General features: G+C 38.4%; 1 protein-coding gene across 2 annotated transcripts in view; it reads left to right on the forward strand.

Annotated features, from left to right (window-relative positions):
- LOC128694395 (CAP-Gly domain-containing linker protein 3) overlaps window positions 1–23,098 on the forward strand; it is a 99,480-nt gene that overhangs the window by 25,097 nt on the left and 51,285 nt on the right. For both annotated transcript variants that reach the window (XM_070097950.1, XM_070097951.1), the window contains exons 2-5: window positions 16,890–17,114; window positions 17,353–17,553; window positions 17,980–18,193; window positions 20,796–20,912. In XM_070097950.1, the coding sequence (XP_069954051.1) occupies window positions 16,900–17,114; window positions 17,353–17,553; window positions 17,980–18,193; window positions 20,796–20,912 (747 nt within the window). In that variant the 5' untranslated portion in view covers window positions 16,890–16,899. The remainder of the gene's footprint in view (window positions 1–16,889; window positions 17,115–17,352; window positions 17,554–17,979; window positions 18,194–20,795; window positions 20,913–23,098) is intronic.

Here is a 23,098-nt window from a genome sequence, read left to right on the forward strand (position 1 = left end):
AGAGAACAATGTATATATTGTACTGAAAGTAGTATATTTCTGTGTATATACGTTACTTTTTTCTCTTAACTTTTTGTGTTAGTGTTTAGGTATATTGCAGCCTTAATGATTCATGTGGCGCCGATATTTTAAAACCCACAACCAAATGAAAAGTATAGCAGGAGAGGGAAACAATGTATAATTTGGATACAGCACAATGTTGCTTGAAAAGACTTGGCTGGCGGGTAGATACTGTATCCGCAAATATTGAGAGGCAAAGAGAAAAAATAAGAGAAGCGGTGTATTACTGAGGTAAAACAAATCTTGAAGGAATTTGTATATTCACTTTTTTGGCTAGGTGGGCTGTGGTGCCAATGTTGCACTGTGCATAGCGATCATTAACAGCCTGACTGACTGATCGCGACCACCCATTGGGTGCGATGATACTTGGACCATCTGCAAGTAAATATTAATTCCCCACAGACTGATTATGTATAGGCCTAAGACTATGCAGGATATAGGACACAAATTGCTCGGCTTTCTGAAAGTGAGACAGGCAGTGTATCCTTGAGATACATAACATATTTGCAAGTGAAGGCCACACAAGGTATGGATATCATTCAATGATTTTTTACATCATATGGACATTACACTTAACTAAGCGTTTTTGCTATAGTCACGTTCGTTCGTTCGTTCATTTTAAATCCGGAATATGTTGCACAGTTTGTACATGGTATTCCTTACAATGATGTCTCCTTGTGGAAATTCATATTTTCTCACGTGGCACTATATTTGTGTCAGCGGTTTGCGTCACTGATAATGTTTTGCAAACTCGACACATAAGTGAATTACTGTAGTATAAACATCTTGGCTTACCGCTCTTCCAGTGATACAGCTTCTGTACTAAATATACAAGATTAATCAGGATGAAGGTTCAAGTCCTTGTGAAATATGCTTTAGAAACCACATTACATATGTGAGAACCATCATCACAGAACACTTTAACGACTTTTTCATCATGGTACATACCAGCACTGTTTTATACTGTCGCCGTTACAATACTTCCCAGTTCGTAAGTTATTTCGATGTATGACCCTTGTCGGTTTAGCGCTTTCTTTGATTATAATAATAATAATCTTAAGTTATTTGCCGTTAAAATAACGTAACGAACGTAGATCATGCTTTCTGTTTTAAACGATCTACGCAGAGCGTATGGTGAGGGGCTCTTGATTTAGGGAATTGGAACTGTGCTCCAGTTCCCCGAATTAAGCCTGAATGCCTTCCACATCCCCCCCCCCGGGCGCTGTATAATCCTACGGGTTTAGCGCTTCCCCTTTGATTATAATAATAAATACGCAGAGCGTAAATCATTTAAAATAGAAAGCATGTAAGCGCACAAGAAAACATTGCATTATGGGTACGGTTGTACAAGTTTTCCCGAAGTGTAAATTGACAGTTTTAGAAATAATACAATAAAGTCTGATTTAAATTTCTTTTATAACCATTGTTAACGCATATATATAATGTGAAGTAAGAATGTATAAGCAGTAAAAAATTTCCAGCATGGCAGTTCATAACAAACAAGATAAAGAATAAGCATGAGATGAATCTAAACCAAGGTGTTGGTTTTGATCACGTCACAGTGGTCACTAGGTGGGTGGATAGCCTACTTACAGGTCACTGTGGTCACGGCAGCCACTACCTTCATTTTAACTCATAATCCAGATTACGCGCACAACACCGCAGGCGAGTACCACGTTATGTTTTCCACCATTGTGTAGTCGTGACTTGCACTTGCTTGCTAGAGGTCATGTTGTCTCCATCAATACGGACTCAGGCATTACGGGTTTCTATCACGTAAAGATTTAATTTTAGTCATGCACAATTCACAACAGACTCGGTGAATGGAAAAAAAAAACAGACAAGGTTTCCGTCCGTCTTGGACCAATTTGTGAGTTATGAATTGTTCCATGCACTGTATTATGACGTATTATTCTTGCTCCTCTTCCCTTAATAATGTGCTTCAGTATAATATTTTGTATTTCTTAATTCTGGGGACCACCTTGGGGGCCCGGTCTCAGACCATGTATCCTGAAAATTAAGTACCACACAGGAAAGCAAAGATAAGAATGCTGAATTTAAGTAGAAATGTGGCTTCTGAAAATATCAAATATTACGCATTAGTACTGTCGGAGAAATGTACCTCGGAGAAATTGTTCTGAATTCCATTGTGGAGTGATGGTCAGCCCGTACAGCCGCTCACCAGCTGGACGTTCCCGGCCGAGCTGTTGCTGTCGCCTCCTGGCACACAATGACACCAGGAACGCCAATGGCAAGCTTCCGGTCAGCGCCTGACCACTATCAAACCCCCATCTGAAGTTTAAAGCCTCTCTACTGTACGTGGGTCATTAAGGCTGCATTTTACCTACACTGTCTTCAAGAACACTGAAATGCTTAAAACTAGATTAAATTAAATAGATTTATACACAGATACAGTATAAGGAAACATGACAGCGTTCTATGACCCTTGTGGATTTAGCGCTTGGTTTTGATATGAAGAAACATACATGTAAAAAAATAAACCATCTGTACATTGCAATCTCTGTCCAAGATACTTATCAGCATAAATACAAAGAATGAAAAATGCATGTTTTACAGTGGCTATCGGGTAGTTGGACTAGTGGATGTTAGTTGTAGTTGTCGATGTTGGAGTGGGATGTCAGTATATGACATCTTAAGAGAGAGCTCTTGGTGCGTTTTTCATTATGCTATGGTATATACTTAAATAACAAAAAAAGGCACAATACCGTGACTGGAACAATACACAAATAACCCGCACGTAGAAGAGAGGAGCTTACGACGACGTTTCGGTCCGACTTGGACCATTTACAAAGTCACACAGTGAGTGTGCCTTTGTAAATGGTCCAAGTCGGACCGAAACGCCGTCGTAAGCTCCTCTCTTCAGGTATGTACTTCAGTGTGAACTTTGAAATTATGTCTGGTTGGAGTTATGGTTTTGAAATACTGAAGTTCAAAATGGCAGAAACTGTAACAGTTGCTTCCAGTTTCTTCCATTTTGAACCAATCTTAATATTTTGTACTCACCTAATTGTGGTTGCAGGAGTCGAGACTCAGCTCCTGGCTCCGCCTCTTCACTGAGTGCTACTAGGTCCTCTCTTTTCCTGCTCCATGAGCTTTATCATACCTCATCTTAAAGCTATGTATGGTTCCTGCCTCCACTACCTCACTTGCTAGGCTATTCCACTTCCTGACTACTCTGACTGAAGAAACACTTCCTAACATCCCTTTGACTCATCTGGGTCTTCAACTTCCAATTGTGACCCCGTGTTTCTGTGTCCCATCTCTGGAACATCCTGTCTCTGTCCACCTTGTCTATTCCACGCAGTATTTTGCATGTCGTTATCATGTCTATCCTAACCCTCCTGTCCTCCAGTGTCGTCAGGCCATTTCCCTTAACCTTTCTTCGTAGGACATTCCCCTTAGCTTGTGATGTAGTTCGGCTGGGCGTGTGAGGTCTCTTGGGAGACCTAATTTAACCAATTATATGGTCACACTTTGCCTTGGCAAACGTCTATAGCCACACCCACGTCTGAGGTCTTTTGTTCTTGACGGCGTCAGACCTAGGCGTCAGGTCGTACACGTGGTTGTGGAGGGTGCTTGGACCACCATAAAATCCCAAGGAAGAGCATGATCAGGAGATTCGAGCGGAGCTGCTGCTGGGGTGCAAAGCTCCTGAGCAGAGACTTCGAGCGGAGCTGCTGCTGGGGTGCAGGGCTCGATAGAAGGCTGCTGAAGTCTCTGGAGGAGACTGTTGGAGGAATTGGGCAGAGTACTGGCTTGGCGCAGTACTCGTGCTGTATAGGTCTTGGGACCTGTGGCTTAGTTCCTGTGATGAACTGCCCTCTGAACTATATTGTAAGTTACATTCATTTTGGTCAAGTTGATTGTGTTCCCTGTCTCACTGCTTATGTGTACCACCCCATTTATCTAAACCACAATAATCTGTTCCCAAATATATTATTGTACAAAGACTTAATAATAAACTGTGTTTGAGTAGAATAGTAATATTCACTGTCCCCGTTATTTACACATTTCTCCATTTATTTATGTTTAGTTAAAGTAGTGAGAGGGTGAGTAGTGTGGAGTGGAGTGTAGAGTAATGAGAGGTGAAGATGTAGTCACCAGTGACCTCACATTACCTACCTACCTCCGCTAATCATCTCTCCTACCACTTCGCCTGCCTGTCCCCTGCCTACTGACTCCCTCCGCTTACCCCCATATTCCCCTAATCATTACATCCCTACATGACAAGCTCTGCAAATAACCTTGTCGCAAACCTTTGCACTTTCTCTAATTTCTTGACGTGTTTGATCAAGTGTGAGTTCCAAACAGATGCTGCATACTCCAGTATGGGCCTGACGTACATGGTGTACAGTGTCTTGAACGATTCCTTACTAAGGTATCGGAACGCTGTTCTCAGGTTTGCCAGGCGCCCATATGCTGCATCAGTTAATCTTAATTTTAATCTCAAAATAATGACTCCTAACTAATCATAAGTTTGCCTGTGATACTCCAATATAGACACTATGTATTGTGCCAAAACAAAAGCATTCACATTGCTAAACTCACAAACTATAATATAGTCACTTAGCCTTAATACCATAATCTGTAATAATTTAAAGTTAAGAATTAATCTAAGTCTGCCCGAAATGCCTAGCCATGCTAGATGTCCTAGTGGCCCCCTCTGTAATTAGTATTTTAAAACATGTAAACCACACAATATCCAAAATCTGTAAACCCCACATTGTAATCCTTATAGAGAATAAACTTGATTGATTGATGTGTGCTTCCGGAAACATGCTCTCCTTGAGCGAGGTTTGCAGTCTTTGGCCACCAAGCCTATACTCCGTCTGCGGTCTTCTTTGCCCTTCCCCGATCTTCGTGACTGCATTTAGAGGGGTTAAATTCGAGAAGCCAGTTGCTGGACCAAGTGTCCAGCCTGTCCAGGTCTCTTTGAAGGCCTGCCTGATCCTCATCTGATATAATTCTCCTCATTAACTTCACATCATCTGCAAACAGGGACACTTCTTAGTCTAACCCTTCCATCATGTCATTCACATATACCAAAAATAGCACTGGTCTTAGGACCGACCTCAGTGGGACCCCGCTTGTCATAGGTGCCCACTGACATCTCATCACGTACCATGATTCGTTGTTGCCTCCCTGTCAGGTATTCTCTGATCCATTGCAGTGCCCTTCCTGTTATACGCGCCTGATCCTCTAGCTTCTGCACTAATCTCTTGTGAGGAACAGTGTCAAAGGCCTTCTTTCAGTCCAAGAAGATGCAATCAACCCACCCCTCTCTCTTGTGTCTTACTTCTGTTACTTTATCATAAAACTCCAGAAGGTTTGTGACACAGGATTTGCCCTCCATAAATCCGTGCTGGTTGGCGTTTATATTCTTGTTCTGTTCCAGGTGCTCCACCACTCTCCTGATAATCTTCTCCATGACTTTGCATACTGTACACGTCAGTGATACTGGTCTATAGTGTAATGCCTCTTTTCTGTCTCCTTTTTTTTTTAAAAATGGGAACTACATTTGCCGTCTTCCATACCTCAGGGAGTTGCCCAGTTACTAGGGATGTGTTGAAGATTGTGGTTAGTGGCACACACATTTCTGCTCCCTCTAAGGATCCATGGGGGGATGTCTGGTCCCATTGCCTTTGAGGTATCAAGGTCCCGTAGCAGCTTCTTCACCTCCTCCTCAGTTGTATGTATGTCATCCAACACTTGTTGGTATATTCCTTGTTGGTGTCCCCCTCTGTTCTGTCCTCCCAGAGGCCTTCCTGTCTCCACTTTAAATACTTATATCTCATGTTGAGCTCCTCACATACCTCTTTATCGTTGCTTGTGAGTTCCTCACCTTCTTTCCTCAGCCTGGTCTTTGACTGTTGTCTTCCTCCTAATGTGGCTATACAGCAGTTTCGGGTCAGACTTGACTTTAGATGCTATGTCGTTTTCGTACTTTCGCTGGGCCTACCTCCTTATCTGTGCATACTCATTTCTGGCTCTTCGACTAGTCTCTATTTTCCTGGGTCCTTTGCCTCCTATACCTTTTCCATTCTCTGGAGCACTTAATTTTTGCCTCCCTGCACCTTCGGGTAAACCAAGGACTCGCTTTGGTCTTCCCATTATTTCTATTGCCCTTGGGAACAAACCTTTCCTCTGCCTCCTTTCATTTTATTACATATTCCATCATCTCGTTTACTGACTTTCCTACCAGTTCTCTGTCCCACTGAACCTCCTGCAGGAAGTTCCTCATACCTGTGTAGTTCCCCCTTTTATAGTTTGGCTTTTCCCATTCAATTCCTGTTACCCTCTCCATTTGTAACTCTACTACATATTTAAAACTCGGAAGCACGTGATCACTAGCTCCAAGGGGCCTCTCATAAGTGATGTCTTCAATGTCTGAGCTTCTCAGGGTGAACACAAGGTCCAGTCTTTCTGGTTCATCCTCCACTCTCTCTCTGGTAGTGACCCTGACATGTTGATGCATGAGGTTTTCCAGTACCACATCCATCGTCTTGGCTTTCCATGTTTTGGGACCTCCATGTGGATCCAGGTTTTCCCCATCGATCTCCCTGTGGTTGAAATCGCCCATAACTAGTAACTTTGCTTGAGTGAGCTCTTCTTGCCACCTCAACCAGTGTGTCCACCATCGCTCTGTTCTCTTTATATTCCTCTCTTGGCCTCCTGCAGTTCTATGGTGAGTTACACATCACTCCAATGACTACTTTGTTCCCCAGACTGAATTGTACATACTATGTAGTCCCTTTCTCCAATCTCGTTTATGCCTTCCATTTCCTCAAATCCCCATCGGCTTTTTATGAGCAGTGCAACCCCTCCTCCCCCCTCTACTCCCTATCTTTCCTCAGGATCTGATATCCCGTTGGGAAGATTGCATCTGTTATTGTCTCAGTGAGTTTCGTTTCTGTGACTGCAATGATGTCTGGGGATTTCTCGCTGATTCTTTCGTGCCACTCATATTTATTCGTTATTCCGTCCGCGTTCGTGCACCAAACCTTCAGCTTCTTTTCTATCACTGTGGTCCTGGGAGAATATTGGGGTTTGGGGAGTGGGAGCCCTGGTGGTGGCCTATGGGGGGTTGTGGTGTGGGTGGGGTTTGTGATGAGGGGGGTGGGGTCAGTGCCCTTAGGGGGCAGCTGTAGGGGTGAGGTTTGTGATGTGGGGGTTGGAGGCAGAGGTAACAGCGTGTGAGTTTTGGTTTAGATTGTTCAGGTGCGTTGTGGTTGTCGCGGTTATCTCAGTATATTATCTCAGTGCCTTTCTGGTTTATGATTTGGTTAAAAGATTTAATTTTTTTTTTAATTTTCAGTGCCTGAAGCACTTGCTACATTCTTTTTCCATTCTGGTGGCCTGGTGGCTAACACTCGCTTCACACGGCGAGGGCCTGGGTTCGATTCCCAGCCAGAGTAGAAACATTGGGCGTGTTTCTTTCCACCTGTTGTCTATGTTCTCATCAGTAAAATGGGTACTCGGGTGTTAGTCGACTGGTGTGGGTCGCATCCTGGGACACTGACCTAATTTGCTCGACATGCGGAGCATAACAAGGGACTTTCTGTATAGTAGTATGTCATTGTTGTCAGCTAGGACTGTATACCTTGTACATGTACTTGTAGTAAATAAAGATATTATAAAGATATTATCTACCACTCCGTTGTGAAGAAATATGTTTTAGTATCTTTTAGCTCCAACCTTTTTTTTTTTTCAATTTATAATGGAAAAACCCGCTTTATCTGATCTTCCATATACTTTAATAACTACATGTAACTATTATGTCTCCTCTCTTCGTGTCGGCCAACGTGGGCATCTGAATGCTTGCAGCCTTTCATCAGTCATTTATTTTGACTTTGGTAATCATTTTGTAGTTGTTCTAACATAGTGTAGGCAACATATAACCGCTACATAGTCCAATGTTGGCATTGTATATATTATAAATAATTTTTTTTTATATAATTCGCTTGAGTAGCCTACGAGTCTTTCACAGTTTCACATACATGATCTATCGGTGACAGTTTTTTGTTAATAAGAACTCCTAGGTCTTTTTGTCTAAACCTTTCAAATTTTTGTCATTGTTTATTCTTCATTTGGCCTATTTTTACTCTTTCCCATTTCTATTACATTGCATTTATCTATATTAAATTCCATCTTCTGTCTGTCACTGCATTTACTCAATTTATCCAAGCCATCCTTAAGAGATTTAGTCATTTATAATTGATCGTTTATGTTCGGTTATTCTAGCCGTAAGTTTCAGTAGCCTACTTTATTGGAATAGGTCCATTTTGTGATACCTGTGTTTTTCTCAATCCCTGGGTGGGAATTAATTCTTAGTTTAGTTACTGACGTATTATTTTCAATTCTGTTTAAACTTAGAAATAGTTTTTGTTAGCTTAAGTGAATCAGGCTTGGATAAACCAACCTGGGTATCAGTTTGTCAGATTGTTTCCGGATAATAGTTTTCCCTGATCTAAAAGGGATTGGCTACAGTTTATAATTGCCAATAATAAAAGATTAGAGACTGCTTTTCTTGATTATGGATGATTAGTTACAAAAAGTGTACTGTTAGGCGTGTGGATTGGTTTTCTGTATACCATAAATGAATGAAATTTGTTCTTGATTTTTACTACATCCAGAGAAGGTAGTCTGATCCTCATACAATCTTCTTTGAATTTGATAAAAGTTGTGAAAAGGTCAATATATCTAAATCATGTCATGTATGTTGGCTTAATTTGCTGAAGTAGATTTTTCTCGATTTTCCATGTGGAAAGTATTAAATCATCAGACATGAAATATGTAGAGAATTTCGTATGGTAGTTTTTAATTTTGCTTTAAAATTGACCTATCGTATTAGCTTATAACATATCTTAATTTACCTACACAAACTAAATTTGAATAATTAAACTTTTTTTTCTGGGGGGATGCGATTTTCAGATTGATGAATGGTTCAGAGAACCGACAAGTTGATAAATTAGACACATGTGCAATGCTTGAGTATCTTTAATGAGGAAACGTTTCGCCACACAGTGGCTTCATCAGTCCATACAAAGGAGAATGGTATGGACAGATGAAGCCAATGTGTGGCGAAACGTTTCCTCATTAAAGATACCCAAGTGTTGCACATGTGTCTAATTTATCGATTTTCAGATTGGCACAAGAAAACTGAGTAGAGTTGAGAATCCTTTATCTGATTATTATTATTATTATAATAAAAAAGAAGCGCTAAACCACAAGGGCTATACAGCGCTGCTCCTTTATCTGAAATGCTTAGGACAGGAAGTTTTTTCCGGATTTTGTAATATTTGTACAGCTTAGGGATGGGATCCAAGTCTAAACACAGTAATGTACTGTACAGGTACTGTACCAATAACACACTGCCTATAAAAAGAAGATACTGCAGGCCTAGACATTGCAACTAAGCAGCTTATGTTCACTGGCGCTGACCAATCCACTCCATCAATACATGATCCAGATTTTCATTTTTCCCTGTATGCAACGTAATTCTATTTTTCATTAACTTCTGTTCACTTTCAGCATAGAACTTCAGCATTTTGTCCTTCTGTTTCTTTACCTCGTAGATAGTGGTTGTTCCAACGTCAAACTCCTCAGTCACGACGCTTTACGCATACACCTCTCTCAGGTTTTTCCTACAACTTGACTTTCTGTGATATAAACATATGTGTTTCCTCTTTTTCTTTTTACTCTTATCCATAGATCTTTTCGACATTTTCAACAATATCTTCACACCACAGAGCACAAAACACGTGGTAATCAGTAATTGTTGCTGACAGCAAACTGAGTGATCCATTTGTAGCGCGTACTGTCAACACTCGAAAAACTTGTGGATTTTTGAATTTCGGATAAATGATTCTCTACTGTAATATATTTATCCAATACGAGTGACTCACTCCCCCCCCCCCAAAAAAAAATGGAGCTTACCCAGTTATAAAATCTTGTAGTGTAAATTTTGCAAATAAGATTTATTGTAATGTTTTGTGTTCAGGAGTTTTTCATTAGAATGTGAGAAGAAAATGGGAAGTGGGGAAATCAGTGAGGGGAAGTAACTCATTAATGTCATGCGCTGCTTGGCATCTAGACCAGTTGATGGAGGATCAGTGCGGTTGAGGCTCTATCAGAGGAAGGATCAGAGGAAGGAAGGATGTTGTGTTAATGATGCTCGAGTGTTGATATATGGTAAGTTATATAAGGACGTCATCGACGTTAATTAGTTGATGCGTTAAAATCATATCTGCCTCGGAACTTTAAGTGGTAAACTTGTGAATAATTCACGTATATCCTAGACTTCTATTTGATCCTTCACCTTTGACCCAAAAGTTCCTTCTAGCTTGAGACCGGGGGTAACCGGTGTCTTGAGGCTTGTGAAGATCTCTTGATCCAAGGAATTGGAGCCACCATCCCCTTCCTCGGATCAAACCTGATTACCTCCCATCCCCAGGAACTGTGACTTCGCGTTTAGGGCTTCCTCATGAATAAGCAAGGCTGCACCGGTGAGCGGCGCCAGTCATTGAAACTCCAGACGATCAACTGATGTATGGAAAATTGTAGTTGGGTGATACAAGTATTTTTGAATTTTGATTGTAATAATCTTGAATAGGAAAGAAGTTACCTCTTGAATATTAATTTATTTCAAATTGGAATTTTTGGTAAATTTCTGACCCTTAACGTAATACAATCAGTTTCTCGTATTCATTTATATTAACTTTAACATTATAATAAAATACAATGACACATTAGATTGAAAAAGCCTGCTGCTCAGGCGAAACGTCAGACCAGTTAAGATAACCAGGTGTGGTGATATAAATGTGTCTTATTCATTATATAGGTTATATTTATCGACTCACTGGAACACGTAAATTTGAATATTTTCACTTTTCCATCAGAAAATGACATAAATGATAGGCTGCCTAGATTTCTAGACCTAGTTAAGACTAGAATACTTGAAAGCAACAAGTTGGTGATGCAGCTGACAACATTAACAAATACTAACTTGGAGACATGTCTGTAAAAGGCATTCCGTTCAAAACTGCCGAGCAAGACAAAAACTTCCATGCCATTCTGTTTGGCAGCATAAGCAAGTATAATGCCACATCCTTATAACTGATAAAATCCACACGAGAAACATTTTCATCACTGAAACATATCAGCTTGTACGGAATCAATCTTAGGGCGAGACAGTTTTCAAGACCTGAGCAAGTTTCGAGACTATAACGTATACATACGAGCAACATTATGTAGGGTAGAATGTGATTTGTCATTCAATCCGCTGTTTCAAATTATTAAAGCTTTGAAACAATTTGTTTACGTATTTTTGAAGGAGAATAATAACGTAACTTATTAGATTAAACATTTATTTACCACTAATAATTTATCCCACTATTTCGTAAACGTCTTTGTAGAAGAGAATGCTCTAAATTATATTAAGTATTTTATAAATACAAGCCAGAGGATGTTGAACATATTTTCCTTTAAATTACATCAGATTACAAAGGTAAAATAAACAGTCAGAAAAACACAAACTAATGTTTTAAGACCTTTTAAAAATTTCTCTGGTAAGGTTATGTACTTTTATTTCCAGATAAAGGTTTTCAATAAATTATTTAACAAATGATTGTCTGAAAATCAGTTGGAATATTCAAAGTATCTTTTTAAAATATACCGATAATGTATATCTGGTGAAATAACTTAAAACAATAAAGAAAATTCTTTCTTTAAATACAGTGGCTACAATTATAGCTTGTAGTCCTGCTTATATTTCGTGGTGAAGATTAAGCATTAACATAAATGTTATCCATTAGCAGTCTTTGAGGATTCCTCTTTCATGTAGAATAGTCACTAGGCACAGAAAAAATTGTATTCCTTGGGTAGCCTTCCTTCATAGTACTGTAGCCTAATTTCATAATATATATTATATATATATATATATATATATATATATATATATATATATAATATATATATATATATATTATATATATATATATATATATATATATATATATATATATATATATATATATATATATATATATATATATATATATATATATATATATATATATATATATATATTGTGTGTGTGTTTGTATAATGAGATCTGTGTAGAAATTTATTACTTAGATTCCTTATAATGAAAAACAAATATTGACATATTAAGGAATATAAAACAGATTACAGTGATATGCTTATCATTTTACTTAACCTATAAACTCTAGTTACTTTAGACATTTTCATACCTTAGTACCTCGTATTACATATACAGTACTGTCCTCAGTCAATTATTGCAATTTAAGCACATTACAACACTTTTTTGTCTTGGAATAGAATATTGTTTGTATGTACTTATAAAATGTGTGATTTGTGGCAAGTTAATTGAACAAGTTAGGCTTGTCATATTATCATTGCTGATGTTAGTGTATTTTCAAAGTTTTTCTTTTTGACACATTGGTGATTATCTTTCTAGCTTCACTCCGTCAGAAGAATAAGTAAGCGTTTTTGATGTCTGTAGAAGGTATTCTGTAGAAATTTTTTTTTTACTTTTTTTTTGGATCTATAAACTAATTAAACGTAATGTTTCTTTGAAAAATGTATTTTCGTGTAAAAATTCCTAGCCACATTTGTCACGAACTTTTATTTTGGCATTTCTATAGATTTTAAGTGAACAGTTTGATGCCTTCGAAAACTGTACTTTCGTCGAAATTTTTTGCCACATTGGGCACAGTCGAACTTACTTTCTGCATGTGTCAGTAAATGCGAGTTGAGAGACTTTCTTCTGACTGTTTTACCACATATTTTGCAAATACAAAATTTTATTTGATGAAACAGGTGGTGGTGGAACTGGAAGCTGGCTAGCACGGAGAACGTCTCGCCACAAATCTCGCATACATAATTTTTCTCTCCACTGTGTTTACTCTCGTGTTCTTTCAGGTGTTTCTTGAGCATAAACTTTTCATTACACACGTCACATTTGAAAGAGATGTTAATTAAGCCTTTCTTTTTATGATTGATTACTTTCTGGGGACTGTGCTTTGACTCCTTCGTACTTGACAATGTGTAGGTGCCACCACTTTTGCTATCTGTGTCTTGGCTTGTACAAGGAATGTGCTTTGACATGATCGTACTTGACTGTATGTTTGAGATACAACTTTTCGTTTCTGTAACTTGTGTTTCTAAGTCAAGTAGCTTGGCTGTATTATTGCATTCATGACGCTGTAGGTCTTCCTCCACGCTGAGTGTAACATTACATTCTAAACACAAGTAAAGTTTTTGGCTTTGATGTTCTTTGACATGATTTTCCCAATTTGTCAGTTTAGAGAATGTTTGATCACACACATCACAGGGAAAATAATAAATCTCCAAATCATCGGAATATAGTAGCAACGGAATTTTTTCCATTGAAAATATTCTTTCTCCATTGGAAGCGTTACATCTGAAACAAGACATTAGAGTGAACTATATATTCATTGAAACAGAAATACCATTCTGAATCCAGCAATGTATTATTTTTAAGTTAAGAAAATAGAACTGATTAAGAATAAGTTATTTTCCACTTTCGAATCGCTATTTGATTATATTAAATCAGAGAATTCATAATAGTAGTATAGATTAATCATGAAAAAAATAAGTAGAAATGATAAGTTTACTATAGAACCTAAGTTATCTAACTATTCAAGGTTATATACACCGAAAGGAGTATGTCTGTGTAAACTGATAATTTACTTTGATGCCTTTTTTTGTGATTCAAGTATTCTTGACTGCTGGTGAAAGGGTTACGTGCAGCCTTGATGACCTTCGTTTAGTCGATAGGCATTAATCCCAATTAACCAACTAACTATTCACAAGAATATAAAAGAGGTATATGTTTCGGTGTGTGTATACACAGAGATAAATGTCAGTCTTATTGTACTTGTTGGTATTAGTACACAGCGTAATGCCTTAAATTTCACCTGATGACTACACGAAGGTCTTTTAGGCTGCATACGACCTATACAATCACAAAACTGGGAATAATGTAAACTCTCGGCATATATACATTTAGATACATACCATTCTGTATATATAAATTACATTGTGGCATGGCATACCACAGTCACTTGTATATATTCAAGTTAACTTTTCTGTTAGAGGATTTTGATAATGACATCTTTTTATATAAATAAAGCGCTAAATCCGAATGGATTACAATTTAAGCATTTATTATTATTATTAATATATTCAGAAACATGTATGGCTCATAGATCATTAATAACTTGAGATTGGAACGAGCAAAATATTACCAGAAAGCTTAATTATAAGAAACTTAACCCCTGGGTAAGAGAGACATGAAACTACGTAATTCGTTATTATAACAATGTTTTAATGAGAGCTTTAGTTAATACTTAGAGCGCCTTCAGTGTAACGGTAAGTCTTGGGTTGGTCAGTGTGTTTTGTCAGCTCGTTGCTTCTTACGTAAAACTTATCTGTTTTTGAAGTAACGTACTTGTGTGGACATGCAAATATATCAATCTCAGCAAAGTTTGTGGGTTTAGCGCTTATGATTATAATCAGCAAGGTAAATGTCTCCAGAAGAGCAAATAATAACAATTTCAGGCGGAGACAAAGTTCTTACCATTGGCTGCTGTTGTCAGGTTCTCACTGAACTAAACCTTCCACTTCTACCGATATCTGTATTATTTTCTTATTTTATCATTGTAAATAGTTTAATTATGTTTTACTTCCAGCTTGAATATTGTCTTGTATTAATATATAATTAATAAGTGCTGTTAAAAATTTGTAGAAGTCGTGAGGTGAAATTTGTTAACTTTTAAAAAGTCTACAGCCTAGCAGAATTTTCTGTGCAGTTATTTGTTGAGTTATTAAAATATTGCGCTCCAGTCCCTGGACCCATTATGTGTGTCTAATCTTTTGACTTCAACCCACAGAATGGGTATGGGGGGTACATAATAAAACTGCTAAACTAAGTTACATAGCTTTCATGTGTGTATGTTTTTTTTTTTTTTTTTTTGTCTATTTACCTGCAAAATATAGCTTGAAAATTGCCTATTATTATTAATGTTTCCAGATATACTCCATTCTAGGAATTAAGGCTGTCCTTCCCTTCCTCGGACCAAACTTGATTACTTCCTATTCCCCAAGTGCTGTATGATCCTTACAGGTTTAGCGCTCCCTCGTGAATATAATGATCCGGATATATAGATTTTCAATATTGTTTCACTGAAGTTTGAAACTGATTTAACTCGTTATATAAACTAACATTATTACATAATGCATCATAAATTTTATTTTCTCGTGATATAATCACCGTTTTTTTTTTTTTGTTAGCCCTAACATACAATCGCTGCATATTCCAATTTTGACCAAATTTATGTTGCAAACCAGGGCTGTATGACCGTAGTAGGTTTAGCACTTCCTGTTGATTATAATAATACTGTGTTGCAAACCGATTTTTTCTCAAATCTCCATCCATAAATTTGAAAGCTATTTTATAATTCGCCAGTGTAGTATACAAGTTTATCACAAAATTATATATATGATCTTCAGGTGACAATTATTTGTTAACGGTAACTCCTAGCTGTATCTGATACTTTCATTATTTTTTCAGTTTATATTCTTCATGCTGCATTTATCAACATTAAATTCCACCATTCATTTATTACTCCATTTGCTGAAGTTATCGTGTAGAGATTTACCCATTTTTATTGTTTATTCTACCTAAGATTTTTTGCATCCCCTAGCATATTCATATAGCTTTTTATTCCTTCTGGTAAGACATCAATTAAACATACTGTTGAGACAAGTACAGATCCTTGAGGCACCCCACTTGTGACATCTTCCCACAAGGACATTTTTCGTTTTTTCTTATACCTGCAGTTTCCTCTCTGTAATTCGTAGGCTTCCATGATATTATCTATATGTGAGGCTGCAAATCATTATAGTTTGAAGAATTTCTGTGGGGTTGCATTAAAAGGTTATAGTTTTTGCCTTTGAGAAATATGTAAAATCCGCAAAAAGTTTGTTCTATGTATCGGAAACCTTTCCTACGAAGATAGTCTGAAGGCATTGAATTTGCATTCTTTAGAAGGACTTAAAATTGGGGGAGATATGACTGAGTGTGCAATGTGAAACAGGAATAAATGAAAGGGATATAAATAACGTGCTGAAAATATCTAACCAAGACAAGACTCGCAACAATGAATACCACGTTCGACAAAGAAAGGATATAAATACTGGTATAGTAATAGTTGTAGATGAGTGGAACAAACTCCCAGGAGTAGCGTCATTGAAACTATAACTCTGGTAGCTTTAAATATAGGTTTGAATTTGAATATGGGTGGGTGTGAACTGGACCTGCTTAGTATGGGTCAGTATGGCTACTGCAGTGACGAAATCGTAATAACACGACTGAAAACAAATCACAGAAGAGGTGGTTAGCGTATTGGCCTGTGAGTTGTAGGACTCGCCTGCGATGGGTTTGATACCCACCCGTGCTGTGATTTATGTTCTTAAACTGTTCAAGTGGTTTTTTTCTAGTGTACCAATCTTTATTTCTGTTCAGTTTTGTATCAGTCCACTGTCTGTTGCATTATGCCATTGTAGCCAGCAAAAGAAAGCTACACCTTATGTATTTATTATTACTGTAAATCGTCGGATTTTCTCTTAATACAGCAATATTTATAGTGTAATGGAATCGATATAACTATACCCGCGGATGTGTAAACGTTTATTGTGGAAACAATTTGGTGTTTTTTTTTTCACTGCAGTATTTTTGCAAGATGTATAATATGTACTTTCAGTGAGGTGGTGATGGTGGTGAGTGTTGCTGATGCAGGGGGTGGAGGGGTTGCTCGCACCCCCAGTCTGGCTCATTATCCATCCCAGTATACTCCCCAGTTTACTGGACCAAACAAGTACCTTCCCAAGGGGGACTATCCGCCTGGCTACGACAGTGATTCCAACAGTGACCACAGCAGCAGTGGCCGGGGCAGTGGCGGCAGTGACTTGGGCAGTGAAGTGGACAGGTAGGTGTGTGCTGAACGTCAGACCTGTTGAAGGCAGCTCGTAAAACTTTTATTGTGATAGTGTTTCGCTGTGTAAAGTTCGACACAAAGCGATATGTCAAAATAAAAGCTTGCTCCGTACCTGGAGTTTTTAACACCATCGGCAGTAATCCTTAGCAGCTGCTGTTTTTATATACATATAGTAGCCGCAATAAACTTGCCCCCTGGGGCCAATTCTAAAAAAATTGTTCTGTTGAAGGGAGGGTTATCGTCAGGACAGTGGGAGGTACAGCGCTGACGGGTGTGAGGGGGAGCAGTCGTCCATCACTACCCTCAACCAAGACCTGCATAACACTCGTCCTACCTCCAACATCAAAGACAAGAACAACCATCCCAGGGAAAGAGCTGCCCACAACCACAGTGGCACCCAAGAACAAAAGGAGCAAATTAAGGGACACAGGTAAGACATTAGTTTTGTTGACACATTTTGGCTTATTCGACAATGATTGTTTTGCCAACCAAGTCTAGTATAATATCGTATGGTGTTCTGCGATCATAGTTCCTGAGTTATAATGTTTCTAAACATCGCGAAATAAATATATTGCAGTTAGCTAATACTAATTTGACATAGGTACATATATAAATTTAAGCTTTATTATATAATTTTAGCAAGGTTAAGGTAAGTGCAAATTCGTAAGGTTTTAAAGTAAACTCTTAAAGGTGGGGGGCGGGGGCTTGATGCTGGTAAACGACTCTATATCCAAGGAGTTGGAGCTGTCCTCTCCTGTGATCAGACTTGATTTACTTCTGTTTTTCCAGAGGTTTAAAGCTTGATCCCTACGGGTTTAGGGTTTCCTTATAATAATTTAAGCAACTGTGTTACTAGGACTGTGGCTAGGAGTGTGCCTGTCACTCACCCTCCCGTTGACGCCCCGCTCTGTGGTCAGTGTGCCAGGAAGGACCTCTCCTTCTTCGACCCTGGGTGTAGCGGCTGCTCAGGGCTCCTGCGCAGATCCACCACCACCCCGTCACACCTTTTCGCCGTCATGAGGCAGTGGGTGCCCCAGGTCCAACACAACATACACCAGCTGATTGGCCAGGTCAGTACTCCTGGTACTTCACTGTAAGGTGGAGTCATGTGGACTCGAAAACAGATTAGTTTGGTGGCATGCACAGATCAGTGTCAGAAGTGTCAGTGGTGTCAGAAGTATGGAAAGGAGGATTTATTCTTAATTAATCCTTGTGGTACAGGGATACAGGTGTGCAAATGACAACTGGCCTTTTGGGGTTTATATATATATATGTAAATCTTGATGAGTATCTTTCTTGTTGAAACGTTTCGCCTACGCGGTAGGCTTCAATCGATTCATCTTCATCAGTCTATTCATCTTTCTTTTTCGTCTTCATATTTTCCTCATTAAAACATTAATCTTCCTTCTTTTTTGTCCTTATCCACCTCCACTTCCTCTTCATCCTCCAACATCACTTGGCTGTGATTGCTAGCGTCTCGATTGGCATGAATTTCACCTTTGACGGCGTGAATGAGTCTCCGGAGCCGTCACCTGGTTTGAGGTGACCTGACCGTAGGTGGTCTTTGACCTTGATAACGGATGTACCTGTTCTTGATCACCGGAGTACTTGACCCTTGCCCCTTCCACACACTCCAGATTTAAAACACACACTCAGTTTATCTTGCTGCTTACTTTCTGCACGAGATAACCATTTTAACACTCATTCACTTCTTGAATTATACCTTCCGTATTACTACATCGTTCACTTTCCTCTTTGTTCTCTGATTAATATTCACACCATGCATTGATTTCAGACATCATTGTCTCCGTCTTTTTTCTCTCTTCAGCCTTCAAGAACCATATTTCACGCCAATATAATACCGTCGACACCACTATATGCTAAATTCTACTTTTAGCACCCATTAACAAGTTTCTTTCCATTGACTCCCAACGCTCCTGCACTTTTCTTTCACTCTTTTGTTGTCATTTATTGTCTTCACAGACTAGTATATCTTAATACATACATATTACCTTTATACACCCAACTTGATCTGGCCTCCATTTATTCACAAAAAACCTAATGGTTTTAACTATGACCATAATTTTTAAAGGGGTGGACCGGTAAGCCAGCGGAAGGCCTCGGTCAGATGACCAAAGGCTCCAACGGCGGGTCATCATCTAAGACCCGTGTCAGGAAACACTTGTCTTTTTTCCTGACTATCCTTACCCAAACTACTCATTCGCATCACCTTGAATTACTTTGCATTCACTTTCAACTTTCTTTAACACCTAATGCAAAGTCCTCCACTAACTTCTGCAGCCTTTTTTTTCTGAATCTCTCATGAGCATTGTATCATGTGAACAATAGTACATTTTTTATATCAAAAGTTGGATAATCTTTTAAGAAACATTTTATAATCGTGAATAATGTTAGTCAAGAAAAGACGTTATTGACCTCAATGTTGGGACACCTGGAGAGAAACTGGTCTGCTGAAGGTCGTACTGACGACAGAAATGAAAACAAAGGCACATGCAAGAGAGCAAACCTTTATTGGAACAACCTTTCACTGTACAGGACAGTATTTTTTTCAAGCCTTGACCTGAAAAAAAAGTTTTATAGCGAAATGTTCCTCCAATAAAGGCATGTTCTGGTGCCTCTGACTTTCTTCACGGCAGAGAAACTCTTCACTCATCATCGTGTACGTGTGGAAAAACGCTCCATTCTCACAATTTTTTTTTCACTTCAGTACCACACGCATACAGCACTATGCGTCACCCCCTTTCAACTTGAAGGGGGGGAGGATGCCTTGATGGTGGATTGCTCTTTATTCAAGAAATTGGAGCTGACCTTTCCTTTCTCGGATCAAACCTAATTACCTTCCACTTCCCAGGGCTGATCCTAAGGACTAGTGATATGATTTCAGAATACTTTGCTATAAACTATTGCCAGCGTAATATTTATCGCAAACCCGAATGACCCATTCGGGTTTAGCAACTTTTGGTGAATATAATAATCACAAACTGTTCCCACTATGATAGTTCTCGCAAAATGATTCGTTTGCTCTTAAACTTGTATCAGAATTTTCTGACCAACAACAATTGTGTCTGGTAGCAAGACTGTGCAGAGCAAACCTTACGACGAGGCTCTGTTTAGAACAAAACGTTGTCTACAAATAATGATATTCTCTGCACAGAAGTTCTTCCAGCCATACTTGTGGGAAAGTGTTGTCTTTCGCACAAGGACTGGTGTCCATCTAGACTAGAGATAAGACGATGAAAAGATTTTGACCTGTTCTTACCTTGTAGTCTGTTAGGAAAGTTAGATCTTTCTCAAAGGTCATAATAGGAGTGCTCCAATTGTCGCAAACGATTTAAAAGATTCAGTTGCTACGACAATTGATCTGAGTTACGTACGTTGCATTGTAATTTATTTGTGATGCAATGAAGGGCCAAGGAACTGGACCCTACAAGGGTATTTAAAAATTAATATTTTGTCTCTTGGAAGCACATTTAGGATATTAGCTAAAATTTTATGGGATCTTATTTTCACTGATATGATACCAAAAGAAGAGTTGAAAGTGGTATAAAAAAAGAGGTAATTTTTTAATTATGGAGGGGGTACGGTAGATACCTCATACTGGTGTGGGGTAAACCTTGCCTGGTTACGGGTATAATAATATTTTGGTTCCAGGTGCTGAGCATGGGTTGCCACGTGGATGACAGAGATGCCCTCACTGACATGACACTGCTTCACTACGCAGTCAAGGCAGGAAGTAACGGCGTCGGCGACCCCGCCACTGCTCTGCAGGTAGGTCCCCCCACCTCCCTTAGGTTAGTTTCTCCCTACCGCCCTTCTGGTAGGTCTCCGCCACCGCCCTGCAGAGGGATGTGTATATGCTTGCGTGCATATCACTGTACCCGTGACTACATGCGTGTTCACGTGCGTATGTGTGAACATAAAAGCGTACATCCAGGAGGAAAGCCTATTGGAAAGCAGTAAAGAAAAGCACCGCAGCTTTCTGTCTCAGTGCACCCCTCGCTCGTTCCTGTCTCACGCAAACTCCAGTTGCTGACCTAAGCTTGTGGTGTTTTACCGAGCCACCAACGTCCCTACACCTCCCCGAACAATCTACTCCCTCCATAATTTAATTTTGGTTAGATTCCATTAACGTTAATTAATTTAAATTTCCGTATTTTAACCGAAATATCCAGAAGCATAATTCCAAGAGGTAGTAAGTGCTACAACAATTAAAAACTTACATCAAGTATAGGTGCTTCTAATGAACAAAAATATGTTTGCAGATTGTGTACACTTAAAAATGCTTTGAAGTTTCTTTAATCGTCAATTGTATCAACACCACAGATTTTACGACTACAAAAACAATCCTGAAATCACTCAGACCAATTGTAACACTTACAAACCACAAGTACACAAGACAAACACCTTCCCCCTGTCATCAGTGGTACACATCTTGCGCAAACATAGGAAGCTTAATCTCACACCTTTCACTCCCTGGTCGAAGTTTTACTACCACGTTAGAGTATTATGTCATTTTTAACAAATCTGCAACAGTGGTACAAGCTGAATGTTGTGGCGTAATGCTGAAGACACGCTGTGGAACAAGCTCTTATTGGTACAACGTTGTTCAGTAAGAGTTTGCATATTGTCTTCATACCTAGTAGTTACTACAAGGATATGGGCCCCGCAGATACACTACGCTGGGTCTGGTGTTACTACGCTGATTCTGTCATTAATACAGTGAAAGTTTACCTTGGTCACCGGTCTCTTATTGTTTCCACTTCAATAGTTGCAGCATTTTAATATGTATATATATATATATATATATATATATATATATATATATATATATATATATATATATATATATATATATATATATATATATATATTTTTCACTTGCGCATTTAAAGATATATTTTTTATTTATGTTAATATAAAAATTAATAATTTTGTACCTAAAGAATCTTAGAAAATTTAGCCTAATCTATATAAATATATTGTGGATAACTTTATAATTTAATAAACAAATACAATGAAATATATTTTTTTATTTTTACGGAATTATTGCAAACACAAATTTTCGCTTGCCTTATTCGGCAAGAAAAGCGTTGTTATTTAAGCCAAAATAGCAAGTTTTACCTATTCGGCACGTTGTGGGATCTGATAGTGAGGTGCCGGCCAGACCCCTTATATAGCTTCCTTGGATGCTTTACTTTCATAGTTCCTTGATAATGTGAGTAGTCACGAAAGCGCTTGGAATTTCTTATTCTTTCAGAGTGGTTGTTTTGCATATTCTGAAATCACCTGTTTACTGTGATCTTATTGCATATATATATATATATTATATATATATATATATTATATATATATATATTATATATATATATATATATATATATATATATATTTGTAGGTAGTAGGTTGGTAGACAGCAACCACCCAGGGAGGTACTACCGTCCTGCCAAGTGAGTGTAAAACGAAGCCTGTGATTGTTTTACATGATGGTAGGATTGCTGATGTCTTTTGTCTGTCTCATAAATATGCAAGATTACAGGCATGTCTTGCTACTTCTACTTACACTTAGGTCACACTACACATACATGTACACATTTATTTATACACACTCATCTGAGTTTTCTTTGATTTTATCTTAATAGTTCTTGGTCTTATTAATTTTCCTTTTATATCCATGGGGAAGTGGAATAAGAATCTTTCCTCCGTAAGCCATGCGTGTTGTAAAAGTCAACTAAAATGCCGGGAACAATGGGCTAGTAACCCCTTTTCCTGTAAAGATTACTAAAAAGAATAAGAAGAAGAAAATTGTCAAAGTGGGAAGTCTGAATGTGCGTGGATGTTGTGCAGATGATAAGAAAGAGATGATTGTGGATGTTATGAATGAGAAGAAGCTGGATGTCCTGGCTTTAAGTGAAACAAAGCTGAAGGGGGTGGGAGAGTTTCAGTGGAGAGGAATA

This window comes from Cherax quadricarinatus, chromosome 60 (assembly GCF_038502225.1).
Source record: "Cherax quadricarinatus isolate ZL_2023a chromosome 60, ASM3850222v1, whole genome shotgun sequence".
Classification (NCBI taxonomy): domain Eukaryota; kingdom Metazoa; phylum Arthropoda; class Malacostraca; order Decapoda; family Parastacidae; genus Cherax; species Cherax quadricarinatus.